This window comes from Copadichromis virginalis, linkage group LG4 (genome assembly GCF_057382275.1).
Source record: "Copadichromis virginalis isolate Kocher_CV1m ecotype Utaka linkage group LG4, C_Virginalis_male_GT1.1, whole genome shotgun sequence".
Classification (NCBI taxonomy): domain Eukaryota; kingdom Metazoa; phylum Chordata; class Actinopteri; order Cichliformes; family Cichlidae; genus Copadichromis; species Copadichromis virginalis.
The window spans coordinates 31,297,134-31,311,877 of record NC_140621.1 but is presented as its reverse complement, the minus strand read 5'-3'; the positions used below and the strand labels follow the sequence as shown (position 1 = coordinate 31,311,877).

Below are 14,744 nucleotides of genomic sequence, written 5' to 3'. Positions count from 1 at the left end.
CCAGTGGGTGGAGGCAGCTCCAGGATACACTGGAGAGATTATATTTCTCATCTGGCTTGGGAATGCCTCGGTATTCCCAGGGAAGAGGTGGTCACGGAGAGGGATGTTTAGACATGCAGAAGGCATTTCATATAAAATTCTTAAGTGGGATTTTGTACAGCCTTGTAGGAAATTAATTATTAAAGCTGCCCCAAGCCAACTCATTGTAACACAAGCCACATGGTCAGCAACAACAGTTCACCCCGAGCGCTCCAGTTTCACAAAGGAAAGACTGATTTGAAAAATTAAGGACAATATAGCTAAAAGAATTAATACATAAACCCCTTTGATGATTATTTGGACTGTTCTGTCTGACTATTAATGCAGTGTGATGTATAAGTCAAAAAGCCAGAGCAATAACAAAATAAACATTTACCTAAGCAGGGTGAAACCAGCAGATAGAATGAAACCAGTTCCTTAAAACTCCTTTTTATCCTTTAAACAAACATTCTTATCAAGCAGCCACTGAAACCATTAACTTATCCTTCCAGTGCTGTTGTGCACACAGAATCCTTACATTGCTTAAAGTTGTCTCGCACAGCTTACCACGTCTTGTCTTTGAGTTTAAACTTTCTCTAACTTGACGGCATATTTTGCAGTGATGTCAGAGTCATATCAGTTAGATGCACCGATAGAGGAAGCGCTCCCGCTGAACTCTGTACCAGGAACAGGTGTTCAACAACCTGAGGACACTGGCAATCAAGTAATCTGTGTCGGTGAGGACTCTCCTGCGTCCTGCTGCAGTGACAAGTACCACAGGAAGCTGGCCATCTCTAGTATCATCTGCGGGTTCTCCTGCTTCGGAGTCCGAGCCTTGATTTATTCTGTAAAGGTAAGTTATTTTCTCTGCAGGCAGGCAACCTGCAGCAAACCAGCATTTGAAAACTTTCTTATGAGGATAAGCATGTTTATATTTGACAAACACCTTATCTGCTACATCTCTTTACAACTATATACACTAGTCATTCATCATGTTTGTTAGGCATGATCTTTAAATCAAAAGTATTGTCACATCTTTACTTCACCAGGCTGAGAATGCTGACAAAGCAGAGAAAGCCAAGCGGACAAGAGAAAGGAGAGCTGCAAAGTATTTAAGACAGGCCAAAAAATGGAGCATCATCTCCATCGTGACATGGGTTTCCATCCTGGTGTCAGCGTCTTTGACACTGGTATTACTGGTGCTGGTCCTATCAAACCTGGGCTTTGATTGACAAACCTCAGTGGAGCACATCCAGGGGAGTGTCTTTAAAGATTCTGATCAACTAGATCACTGAAGCTATGGAGTAACTAAAAGTTACAATAGCCTTAAAAATACTGACTTTGTTTAGCTTGTGCTGAATGCGCTCTAATCAGCCTTTACAAGAACAAACAAAGCTGAAAATTGTATTAAATGTATTAAAACTGTTTGTTATATGCTGTAATATTTATTTGACATTATATGGACATGTGGACAATTCCAACTGCAAATGTAAAAATCCAGCATTGCCTATAGTTACAGAACATGACACAATATTACACATATACATTTGTAAATCAAAGATTACACCTGTTACGCTCCAGTAATTACCCAAACTTTAATACTCTCCATTACACTTTAACTTCCTTACTGTAGATAACTACGGATATTAAGAAAGTTAATGAATCAATCAACAAGCCACTCAATTATAGCAAAGAATAACTTCAGGATTGAGTCTCTACCAGATATAAAATGCGTGGCAGTGATCGTGGCAGTGTTTCATCAGGACATTATGAGGTCCTGCTCTTGGTGTACCACATTGGCATTATTGCATTGTTACTGTATTCGCTTTATTAATGTCAAATGTATATATGCTGCACTTTTATACAAACATTAAACAATTTTATAATAAAATGACTTTTGTGCTCTGAGTTGCTGGAAACATTTTAACACGCACAGAAAAAACCCCCACCAATGATTACAAATGTGCAGACAAAACACCTATTTAAACACATTTTTACAGTTAAGGCAACCCCATTAACATTTGGCAAATATATAATAAACACATATAGGCTGTTTAATGACAAGTTAATACTTGCAATGCAAATATAAACACCACGGAAAAACAGCAGTGGACACTTCCAGTAATCATTAGAAATGCTTACTGGAGAGTCATATTGTCTTTATGGCACATTTAATACAAAAGAAACCTCCACAGTTATGAAATCACGAACACAAACATTTCACTGAGGCTCTGCCCTGAGCTGAGTACAATGACGTATGCAGTCCAAACTACATGTAGACGACTGATTGTACAAAATGTGGTTGTGAAACCGAGTCCAGTGACTATGAATCTCCACCTGGCACCTTGAAGAGTAAATTGTATTCGGCATTTAGTTAATTAAAAAAAAAATAATAATAATAATAATAATAATAATAGCTGCCTATATAACCACTTACAATGATGTGGTAAGGTCACAACATCTAAGGTGATTGACTGCTTTCTTCCAAAAACAGACAGCTGATTAGGATTCTGTGTATTAGGGCCATTCTCGGTGAATAGGCTAGCGAGGAAGTCGTAATCCACAAGAACACCAAAGATTAAATTCATAAATTTACAAGAAATTTTAAGGCTGGATCAATTTCATCATATCACAGACTGACACGAATAATTAAGAACTATATAAATGCTGGCAATTTAAGTCGAGAACCATATTATCATCCATCACCCAGACAGACAGAAACAAAACAAAATACAAATTGATCGCAGTTATGCGTTGGGTTTTGCTGCACCTCCTCACTGACATTTGCACCTAAGATTCGCTCTTTACATCTCTGGTGTAAAAACGTAGCCCATTCTTCCTTTGAGGTTATGATTTCAGGCTTTCAATTTTCTTAAAACTGTGACACTTTAATCTCCTTTCCCCCTAAACATAAAAATTTAAATCTCAGGTTTTTTTGGTTTTTTTTTTTTAAAGTTGCACCTCAAATGGCCCAAATGCACTTGAAGAAATCTGACACAACGTGCATTATCACTTGTCAAACACACAGTTACTGTAAGTGAATGGCACTGAGTCACCCTGACAGGGAGTTTGGCTTTTCATATTGCTGATTTTTTTGCTGATGCTAACAGTTTTCATCCATCATGGACGGATCGTAACTAAAAGGAAGGGACAGCGACGGCAATGATTGAAAAACGACTTACTCTACACATTCTTAACCACGTTTATGAGGCAATACTTTTAACGGCGCTATCATGTACTGTTCTTCAACTTTCAGGCTACAAACACTACAGAATAAACATTCTTCATTTAGAACTTGCCACCAAAACATTTATACAGACTGTGTTGACAAAAAGAGTTGCTGGCACACTCAATCTTCATGTTGAAATATTTATATAGACAGTATTATCTGGTTTTTAATGGCTGCCAAAACAGTCACCTGAGAGGCATCGGTCAGCTGTCTTTCTGATCATGAATCAGCCACAAATTGAGCTGATCCAGCTTCGCACAGAGCAGCGAGTCCACATCCTGCACGCTGAGGGACGGTTCGTCTTTAAGGAAGCCCCCTCGTCGGGTCCTGGAAGTGGAAATACCTGCTTTACTCACTCCGACAAGTGGCTTCTTTGGTTTTCTGACCTCGCCGACCTCCAGGAACTCTAAAAATCGTTTCACACGCCTCTGACCAAACCAGGACTCAGAGCCATTCCTGCGATTGAGAGGCACCTCCTCGAATATGGTTTCCAACCGGCTGAAATGCAAGTGAAAAATTCCAGTCAGGTCACTGAGGTAAAGCAGCAGAAAATTGATTACACACACAAACACACTCACCACACCTTTCTAATAATTATATTAATTTCTAATAGAATGATTCAGCTGATTTAGATTATATGACTTTTCCTGTGGTGCCACCCTCTGGTTAGACTAAGCTTCTTTACTAAACTATACTGTGTCCCAAGCAGGATTTGATTAATGCAGCAAGTTTATACAAGATTGATAGTGATATTTCAAATATTAGGCAATACACAAAGAATATGAAAGTCTGAGAAGTAGTACAAATTTGACTAGGGCTGTGCGATATGACCAAAATTTCATATCTTGATATAAGACATTTATCGTCCCAATAACGATATAAGTCACAAAAATTGAACATTTTCTGTAAATTCTGTGACTCTCGGGCAGCTCGACTTGCGTGAAGTTTTTCCAGCTGGGCGTCGTGTACATGGAGTAGAGTGTTTTAACCGATGCATGAAACGATACATTTTTAGACATAAGTTGTAACGGCTGCTGTTTTTTTTGTGAGTATTTATTACACGGCGTGCTGCGGGGAAAAGCCTGTTCTAACGTTTGAGTCTAAGGTTTATTTTTTAGCACCTGGCGGCTCTTTTTTGCTTCTCATCCGTAAACACTCTGCATACTCTTTCATGCGATTCAGTTCATTTTGAAAAGTCTCAACAGGATCTTGAGCTTTATTGTGAAAGGTTTATGTGGAACATAAACAAGCGGACACGCGACGTTTTACCGTCGCTGTTGCTAACGACAAAGCATAAAAACGGACGCTTGTCCGTCAGTAGTGTGGTTATATTAAATATTAGAGAAAGAGAGAACTTTAAGAAATTAATATAGCCACTGCAGTCACCATCAAAACAATGAAAAAAAAAATATTGCCGTAAACAGTTTATTTTGCGACACAACGAAACAAACGATAGCGTAAAATGAAACGATAGATGTTTTAATATCGTCATCCGATATATATCGTTATATCTAACAGCCCTAAATTTGACTGTTTTTAAACTCTGTTTGACTTTAGCCATTTATTTGTTATAAATTCCTTCTTCTCCACGGCAAGCAAGCACCAACAACAGGACAAGCAAGCGTAGCACAGAGCTGCAGATCCTGCATCCTGGTGACAGTAAACAGCTGCTACAAATCAACAGAAGTCTGCAAAGCTGCCTGTAGGCTGTGAATAGGACCACAGCAGAATCTTATCTTTGCCTTAAGGAAAAGAGTGGCGATAAGACGTGAAGCAGACATATTCAGAAACGGAATAATTAAGGGAACAGTGGTTGCTTCTCTCAAACTTACCTTTCAGGGGGTTTGTTGAAATTCTTGTTGGTGTAAATTTCTTCCAAACTGAACTCCTTCTTTTTCAGCCTGTAATGTAACAGAACAAAAAGACAAACCACTGCTGGAGCATCTCTATTGATCAAAGAGACATCAATAGAACTCACATGTACTGAAATGCACTGACATAAATTTCCTTTCAGTGGTAGATCAGTCAGAATCTGTCCTACTTTTTTGTCCCAACTGAACTGGAGCTAGGAGAATTCAATGTTTTTTTGATTTTGAAGCAAACCATAGATCCTGAATTTACCAATATATATCAATTTTCTTCTGTGATTAATAAATCCCTCTGGGATTAAAAAAAAGTCTCTCTGATTCTGACATTGACATATTTAAAAAAAAAAAAAAAAAAAAGGATAAAATTAATAAAATGAAAATTGCGATGCATTTACCCCAGTCTCATTTCACTCATTATTACATACTGCTCGTTTATAGCGAGCTACCCCTTTCACTGCAAGTTTTACTTCAAGTACACTTTCTCACACATATACTTAAGTCAAGATACACGCTTAAGTCAAGATACACGCTTAAGTCAAGATACACGCTTAAGTCAAGATACACGCTTAAGTCAAGATACACGCTTAAGTCAAGATACACGCTTAAGTCAAGATACACGCTTAAGTCAAGATACACGCTACATGCTAATTGAAATCAAAGCTTGCAAAATAAATAAATAAATCATCATCTGAGCTTTTTGTGCCCACAGTTAGCTTCCATCCTTCAAGTGTAAAAACGCACAACATAACAAAAGAAAAATGCTGGCAAAATATTAAATTTGTTAGTGTCTTAATCAACATGTTTAATAAATAGCACCATGTAATTAAAAAATATATATACACATGTGTGTGTGTGTGTATACATACACACACACACACACACACACACACACACAGTATATGGGTTAGGGTTGAAGATATACACATATACACACACACACACACACACACACACACACACACACACACACACACACACACACACACACATATAAAAACGTGTAACATAACTGATGCCTAGTGATGCTTGAAACGGTGAAATAAAACCTGATACCCATTTATATAGAGCACATACCTGATGGGTTTGGGCAGCCCCATGGGTGTGAGGTTATTTTGAGGCTTGGGTAAAGTTTTCCGAATTCTGATAGAAGACACCTTTCTTCGTTCCTCATGCTTTTGCTCCATCTGTTGAGATAAACAAAGAGATTAACGATTATTTAAAAATACAATAAAGCACAAATAACAGCAGTGATCTCAGAAAAGTATGGCTGAAAGTGGCAACTAACAAACTGTAAATTGTACTGTACACATCTGTAAATACCCCGTCACCTTATTTTAAATAACGTGTACCTTAATTTCAGAATCAGAGTGAGCCTTTTCCTCTCTTAGCCCACCATCTTCAAACTCCTGACTGGAAGAACTTGTCTCCTCGCCATCATCCTCCTCCTCACTCTGTTGTCTCCTCTCAGTCTCACACTCCAATGGATTCCCACTTCAGAGAAATTGAGAGTTAATATTAGCTTGGCATTAACACCTCCGAGCATACTACAGACTTTAACGAACAATGTTACCTGCTGCTAGAATCCATGGCAGCACCAGAGGAATCTGTTCTTGAATGGTGCCATGTGGAGGAGCTTAATGGGGATGTAAGAGATGAAGCGGAGGAGGGAGCGGAAACATGGCTACAAGTGCTGAGACTGCCAGCAACTCCTTTGCTGTCAAACCTCTTAGAAAGGAAAGCCAGGGGGCTCGAAAGGAAGCAGGAAGCAAGAGCAGAGATGGAGGTGCTGGGGGAAAGTGCAATACTAGGAGACAGGTGATGAGTGACAGGGTCGTACAGGGTAGATCTTCTAGATGGGTACACCTCTTTACGAAGACACAGGGGGGCGATCTCCCTCTCCACCTCCACGCTGCAGACTGTGTGTCGTCGAGCCCGCCGCAGGGATTTCTGCGCCTGAGAGACAGAAGGACTGTGGGAGGACTGGTGTGATGTGAGAGCCCTGCTGGGATGTGGTGAGGTCCAAGTTGTGTCATGGGGATGGAGGCAGAGGATTTCTGGGCAAGAGTAGCTGCGTAACAGGCGGTGTGAGAAGTCGTTTTCTGATGAGCGTGCACCTGACGTTGCTAGATTTACATCATCCATTGTGACAGAGTTTGTCACCTCTTCACTTTTGCGTGTCCTACTGTGCAGAACTCGGCATTTTCTCCTTTGGTTATCTGCTTGCCTGGGCTTTATGTTAGCTCTTCTTGTGCTAGACCTTAGCTTAGAGAGACTGACACCCCCATCATTAAAAACTTCAGAGTCCGTGTGAAATATTTCTTCTGCCACAGAAGCTGAACTCTTTAGATTCTTCTGAGCGTGCCTATTATCAATATCATTGTTTAAAGGAGAGTCCACATGAAGTTGTGAAGGTGAAGGAAGAGGTTGGAAATTACTTTCAAAGGGAGTCATTTCAAAATATACAGTCTCCGTTGAGTTTTTACTTTTCCTTTCTTTAGACCGACTCTCTTGAAGGTTGATGACACATTGCTGTGTCTCTAGAGTCCTACTTGATACACATGATTGAGTAGCACCTCTAAGACCCTTTTTGGGTCTCTTAGACAGCTGGCTCAGCCCTCTTATCAAGTCCTTTCCTTTTTCAGCATGTTGAGAGGTATTAAAATCCTTAGGCACAAATTCCATTAGGCCCACTGACAGTACCGATGAGGTAGACACCAAAGAGCTGTCTGATTCTGTCACTGAACTTATCTGATTTGCCGATTTCCGTTTCTGTGGCTTCTTGTTAATATTCCTGCACTTACTTGTATTCTGGAGCTGCTTTATACAAGGACGGACAAGCGCTTTGGACGACGGCTCATCTTGGTTTGTAGAAGTGATTGCTACAGTAGTTTCAAGACCCATACTGGCATCAATATTTACATCAGAATTACTAATAACTATTCTGTTCTGCCTTTTGCATGAAGTAGTAGAGCTTGCTTTGATTTGGCAGCTCATGTGGTTGTCTTCTGCCACACCAGTGCTTTTATCCAGTGAACAAACCAACATAGCATCAGGGGAACTTTCAGTTTGCGAGTGCAACACAGCTTCATTGATTGTACCAAGCATTTCTTGACCAGATTTTCCTTTCCTAGTCGTTCTTGTTGACACAAAAACAGACTGTCTCTGTCTTCCAAGCTTCAGTGCTTCTTCATTAATTAACTCGATTTCTTCTCTCCCTGAAGCTGTGTTTGATAACTCTTGCTTTTGTGTAACTTTTGTATGTGTATCTGGTGTCAGTCTTTTTCTTTTTACAGAGTCTTGGGAATGACAGTTCAGTTTCAACCCTCTCTTTTCTCTCACAAAACCAGAAACTGAACACTTGTCCTGATTTAGCCGCCACTCCTGTTGTTGCAGATCTAAAGTGGACCTCAGAGTCCTTTTATTAACACTGTCATCGAGACTCTTTTGGAGGTTTTCTTGAACCAAGCGGCAGCTTTCTTCAGTCTCCTTCTTTTCATCACCATCGGGCTGAAAACAGTCCATGCCAGGCTGAGGGTAAGAAACTGAGAAAGATGAAGACAGCATTTTTTCAGTGTCACCTGAGTCCAGGCTCTGGTAAGAAAGCTGCTTCTTACTGACCTCTGGGTCAGACTCTTCCTTGAAGTCAACCCTCTTCAAGCCAGATCTATTTCCTGCACGTTTTCTGGAAAGTGGTTTTAGACGAACAGAAGTCTTGAATTTCTGGTCCACCAAAACAATGCACATCTTTGACCTGGATTCACAAGAGGCACTTACACTTGCAGAGGACCGTAAAACGACAGAGGAGCCAACAGACTCTGAAACATCAAGTTGTGAGGGGCAGTGTGGCAAAGGCACTGAGGCAGGTGAGGTTTTTTCCTTCTGGTGTACTGCAAATTCATCAACGATTTCTGAACCTATTGTTGAATCCTCATCAAAATTTAATGTTTTAGAATATTTAGGAGAAACAGTTTGTGTGTTTTGTGCATCTCCTACATTAGTGAGCTCGTTTTGATCAGCTCTGCAGTGCTGATTCTCATTTTCACTTTGTCCTTCAGGATGAAGCGTACTGCTTGGCTCTGAACGCTCAACATCAGCTGTTCCATCAGCCTTTAGCTCATCGAGTCTGTCAGAATGGTCCACTGACGGTGGAGGACTGCTGGCTCGGAAAAGTTTAACAGGACTCATGACTATCTCTGTGAAACTGGCCATCTTTGACTTGAACGACTGAAACAATGGGCCGATCACCCATCCCTTTGGGGAATATGCATTTTCAACAGTGTGTCCAGCAGCCACATCCCCGCATGTATCCATGTCAGATTTGGCAGCATCAAGACTCTCTGGGACATTTTCATCCAACAGTTTAACAACATTTTCTCCTGGAGACAGATTTAATTTCTGCTCTGGGAGTTTTTGGTCCTTTTGCCTATGACAAACAAAAAAAAGTCAATTTTGATTTCCAGAGAAAGTCAGGAATTGTATAATATCCAAATATAATAACATAATAATCACAGAAATAGAGATTTCTACAGTACAGATAAATGCATTTCATTATCCATGTCATCAGTGATTTTCCCCCTGGAAAATCACTACAAATATTTTATTATTCACTTAATGAAGTTGTAAAAGATAAGATAAAAAAGAAGGCCTAAATCAAGACTACTAAATGGCAATGCACTATACATACTGTGAAAAATCATCAGTCACACTTACCTATTTTGCCAAGCTGCTGTAAAGCCAAAATCAAATCCATCCTGCAAAATAAGAACATAAATATTTTAGAAATAATTTGTAAACATTAAGGTGTGCTTGGCTGAGCATTTATACTAACAAGCTAACATTTAGCTGCTCCTTATAGAGGGAAAGATTTTCCATATAATGTTTTGCATAACTATAACAAATTATTGGGTCTCATGTCCCTCCTTCCTCCCCAGTTTTCCCTTCATATTTCATAAAAATAAATAAAATCACACTGCGTAGATTAAAATTAAGAGAAGCTCATTTTTAAAAATTTGGTGAGACAAAATCGGTTGTAAACAGCTGAGACCAAGTTTGGTAGCTCAGTAACCTATTTAGTTATAAGTGTTGGCTCTGGATTTAATTGTAATACAAATACTCTTCTGCAACGAAAACATTGTTACATTAAAAATCTGCGGTCTGCACAGTATTAGGTCACATTATAACACTCGATTGCTTGTCTATGTCGAATGCAGCAGACCATGAAGGAGGATTAAATCGCTCAATTAACCCTCACACCCAATTCACTGTACAGATCTACTGTACAGCGTCTGTATGCAGAGATTAGACACCGAAAAAAATATAACCGAGGACATGCAGACAGGCCGTCTCAGTTTGTCTTTTAATCTATTCCTTACAGAGCTATGTGATAAGAAAACGTATCTCAGAGAATCAGACAGTTACCTTGTTTTGGCTGTCGTGTGCATCTGTTCCTTCCACTCTCGACTGCTTAGATTGTGCCACTTGCACCTATAAATGAGAGAGATGGTGTGTTAACTGTGATTTATTTCATTACCTAAGACCATCAAAAAGACTTTATGTAAGAGTCCTACCATAATCCCACTCTCTCTTTGTCTCTTTGTGGGGGACGGATTCTGTTTAATCGGTCTCTGAGCCGCTTGACTGTCTGTGTTACTTTGTTTTTTAGGAGTCTGAGCTCGGATGCCTTGAATGCGACCACTCCTTCTGTGGCCAGATATTCCATCATGTGGACGGCTGTGAAAGGATAAAACAAGAAAAAAAAAGAAAAAAAGAAAAGAAACCCATTTATCCAAGTTATGATGAAAGACATGCAGTGTCACGGGAATAGAAAAGATGCGAAATCCAGCCTGCATAAATATGATAGCTACAAGGCCATCTGACAATTAAAGTTCAACATCCTAAACAAATTTTACACCAAACCAGGTTAACAGATTCTGCCATTTAAATACGTATAAAAACACAGATAATCCCACCTAAGCTCGTCTACCTGCAAGCTTCCACAGATCCACCTGCTGTCTGGAGAGGCTTTTTAAAGCTAAACACTAGTGGTTGTCTGCACTTTAGGGTGCGACAAAGCAAGTTCAACACTATAGCCAGGCTCTCTTTGCATTAGCTGCCTTGACAAAACCTAAAACTTAAGGCTGAAACAACAGGCATCACAACTGTGGGTATGAACGGTCTGTTAACCCAAGGTTCGTGCTTCACGGTCTGTGCAAGCTCGCATAAAAGAAGGCTTTTGATGTATTTTGATCAACCTTTTTTCACACAAAAAAGTGATGATGAACAGAAAATATATTTTCTATCAAGATAATTTTAAAAGTACATATAAAATGACAAAATGTAGTGATATTGCTGCAAAAGATGAGACAAAAAAAAAATCAATAATCTTGTGAATGAATGGTTTATTATATTTACTTTTCCACTCAACAGTGCATTAGAATTCTGAAACTTTAAGCATTTGAAATTACAGGCTGCTCAATGTGTTTAGATCTGATTCAGACCCATGTCCTGATGAAGGTGATATGGATATCACTTTAAACTATCACCTCATCCGAGTGAAATTTTTTTATTCAGTCAAGAGTATGGGCAGGGTTTGCATGGCTTTATTAGATGGTATTAGCAGGTAAGGTTCAACAGGTTACTTGTATAAGATGAAGTCCTTCATAAGTTAATCTATATCACACTTTGAATCTGTGAAATTTTAAACTACAACTCTGATCATAACCTGCTCTGGCTAGGAAAAAAAAAAAAAAAAAAAAAAAAAAAAAAGGAACCAACTTCGTGACATTGAAGACTAACTGGAAGCTTAACCCATTGCTTTTGATTCATACTACACCCCTCAGGTTAGGCAGATTGTGCCATTTATCCCAGGTGGCAGCTGAAGACACTTGGATTAAAAAACATCAGGATACTCAAATCTGCAAAATGCATCGCTGTATAGAAGCCCCTTAAATGCCACATATAAGATGAACATTAACACTATTAGTAACTAAAACTGTGAACATTTAAAGATATTAAAGGAATCTGTCATCATTTTAATCTGCGTAATCCCACTATGTGTCTACAGATCATAAAGTCATTGTTTCATAAAGAAAAAAAAGTGCCCTAATGCAAGAAGGGGAAATTATACAAAGAGCAAAATAAAGCAAGAGGTGCCAGGACAACTATACCTGGGAGTGATGGAGGAAAGGGAGAGGAAAGGTGGTGCAGGTTCACTGTGGGGAGGTGCACTACAGAAAGGGTTTGGGGGGATATCATCTTCATCCATTGGACAAACTATCTGAGTGAGTGAGTCAGAGGGATAAGTCAACATCCCCTTGCTCTCTCGCTCTCTTTTTCCCTCTCCTTGTCTGGCCTTCTCTGTAAATAACAATAATGGAAAATAAAACAAACATGCGGGGCACCAAAACAGCACATCATCATTTGAAAGTAAGTCTTGAAATGGATTTTTCACTTACTTTGCTAAACTCTGAGATGGGACTTTATTCTGCAATTGAAAAAAATAAAAAATAATAGCATAAGTTTTTAGAATATATACACAAAATGTCTGACAATAACATAGCATCACAGCAGAAGTCTAGATTTAATATCATATAAGGCCAGGAAAAAACACAGTTAAACAGAAATTTTGGATATTTGATATTATAGCCTACTAAATGATTAAATAAAAGCAACAAAACGTAGATAGGGGCAAGTACAAATAATATAGTTAACGTTAATACAATACAGCAATCACTGAAAACAATAATTGATTATTGTGCATTATAAAAATTCCTATCAACGTGGTGAAAAAAAGATTAATTTCTCGTAGTAATTTTATGCTTAGTTATGACGCAGAAATAATTAGATTTTAAGTGCAGCATTGGTCAGACGTGCAAATAAACGTTTGCTCACAGTACATCATTTTAAAATTGATAAACGCCAATTATAATAGTTGAAATTGCAACGATGCAATTAATATTATAATAAAAAGTACAATTGGAGGCAAACCCTCGGTTCTCAACCTTTGAATTTCAGCTCCCAATCTATGCCAGTCATTGTGGTTGGCATTCCGTATCCTTTCACTTGCGCCTCGAGTCCGTTAGAGAAAAGTTGTCTAAGCTTAGATCTAACATAAGTTGATAGAAACAAGAAAGCAGTAAAAGGGAAATGCACCGTAGTTTTATTGCTATTCCATCACGAAGGAATCCAGTCAGCGGTTTTAATCGAATGGAAACCATCAAAATTGGGTGAGGTCTACTTGCTGGAAATCACAGATTCACATTTAAACTTTTATTTATGAGCCAACGAACGAAAACTACAGCAAATCTTGACTCAACCACTGAAATGGTTGTCGTAATAAAATACTGCGTTTTATCTGAAGTGGAGCCTTAAGACTACTCTGCCAACAATGCATGCCTTGGCTGACGCCGATATTCACAGTGTACGGCAGTCAGTTACGGCACCAGGCAATAGTCGTAGCCAAAGAACTGTCATCTCCAAAGGTTCGACCATTTTTTATCGGGGAGCTAAACTTCTGTTCGTAGTTTAGCCGCAAATTGTTATAGCAGCTAAACAGGATTAAAGAAACTTACCTGAAATGATAAGCTGGACCGCAGCGTAGCGAACTGACCTCACCGTAAACAAGACATGCAGTAGCGACGGCGCCCTGCAGTGACTCGAAGATGTTATCCGTTTGTACCAAACATCTTAGGCAGACGGATTGTATTGTCCAATCACAGCTCAACTTCTTTTCCGCCCGGAAAGTCCTGTTGAAATTTGACCAATCAGAAGAAGATCACAAGGGTCGTCGTTTGAGGGCAACCAATAGGAACGCAAAGACAAATGGCTGCAAAAATTATATTTTTAACGTCCTCGGGTGACCCAGTATCTTAAAAACCTACAATTGCGGCCAAATTGAATAAAATGAATATGGCATCGAATCAGAATGTTGTTCTTCAGGGTCAAAAAATATATTTAACAAATACGTTTTTAACCAGTTTAATTAATTTCTTTCTTTTACCTATGCTTTATCTGATAGTTATGAATGGTTGCTGTTTTTTCACTACTTATTAATGCAACAATAAGTAGCTTTGCTCGCATAATTTCATAAAAATACCAAATATTAGCATACCCCCCCCCCCCCCCCCCAAAAAAAAAAAAATATTCAGTTTAGTATAACGTGTGACATCTAACAGCAAACCGCTTCTTTTTCTTAGGTTTACTAAATAGTCACTCAGCTAATCGAACAGTTACTGCACCATCTTTCACCATCTTTTGTTACATGCACGCAAGTTGATCAGAGTTGGATTTTGGTTTTTCTACTTTCTACGTATATTCTTCTGTATGGAAAATGTGCATTTTCCACGGCAGAAGTATCTTAATAGTACCTGTAAAAATTCCTGTGTGACTTTATCAGTCTTGCACATGATTGTGGAGGGGTTTTGGCTCACTCTTCTTTTCAGTTCAGTGAGGATTGCCAGATTTGTTTACGCTTTAGCATTTTAATCAGATTGAGGTCTGGCCTTTGTCTGGGCCACTGCAACACCTTGATTCCTTTCTTTTTCAGCCATTCGGTGATAGATTTGCGGCTGCATTGAGACTACTGTCCTGCTGTATGACCCAGTTAAGCTTTAACTCTCCTCAGATTTGTC

The 14,744-nt window shown here is 39.1% G+C and overlaps 1 protein-coding gene across 1 annotated transcript; it reads right to left on the bottom strand.

The window, feature by feature from the left end:
* Positions 1–2,929: 2,929 nt before the first annotated feature.
* Positions 2,930–13,814, bottom strand: prr14 (proline rich 14). The gene is made up of 11 exons (XM_085454898.1): positions 13,686–13,814; positions 12,570–12,598; positions 12,282–12,471; positions 10,683–10,845; positions 10,534–10,599; positions 9,826–9,866; positions 6,686–9,538; positions 6,465–6,606; positions 6,190–6,299; positions 5,080–5,148; positions 2,930–3,745 (listed from the first exon to the last, which is right to left on the bottom strand). Exons 3-11 carry the CDS (start codon positions 12,422–12,424, stop codon positions 3,451–3,453), a joined length of 3,882 nt encoding a protein of 1,293 aa, XP_085311024.1. The 5' UTR covers positions 12,425–12,471; positions 12,570–12,598; positions 13,686–13,814; the 3' UTR covers positions 2,930–3,450.
* Positions 13,815–14,744: the final 930 nt, after the last annotated feature.

Excerpts from the sequence above, each read along its gene's own strand:
- prr14 (XM_085454898.1), bottom strand. The coding sequence starts at position 12,424 with ATGTTGACTTATCCCTCTGACTCACTCACTCAGATAGTTTGTCCAATG. Across the intron at positions 10,846-12,281 it reads CTTTCCTCCATCACTCCCAG|CCGTCCACATGATGGAATAT; the intron begins GTATAGTTGTCC and ends ATCCTTTCACAG. Across the intron at positions 3,746-5,079 it reads TTCAACAAACCCCCTGAAAG|CCGGTTGGAAACCATATTCG; the intron begins GTAAGTTTGAGA and ends CTTGCATTTCAG.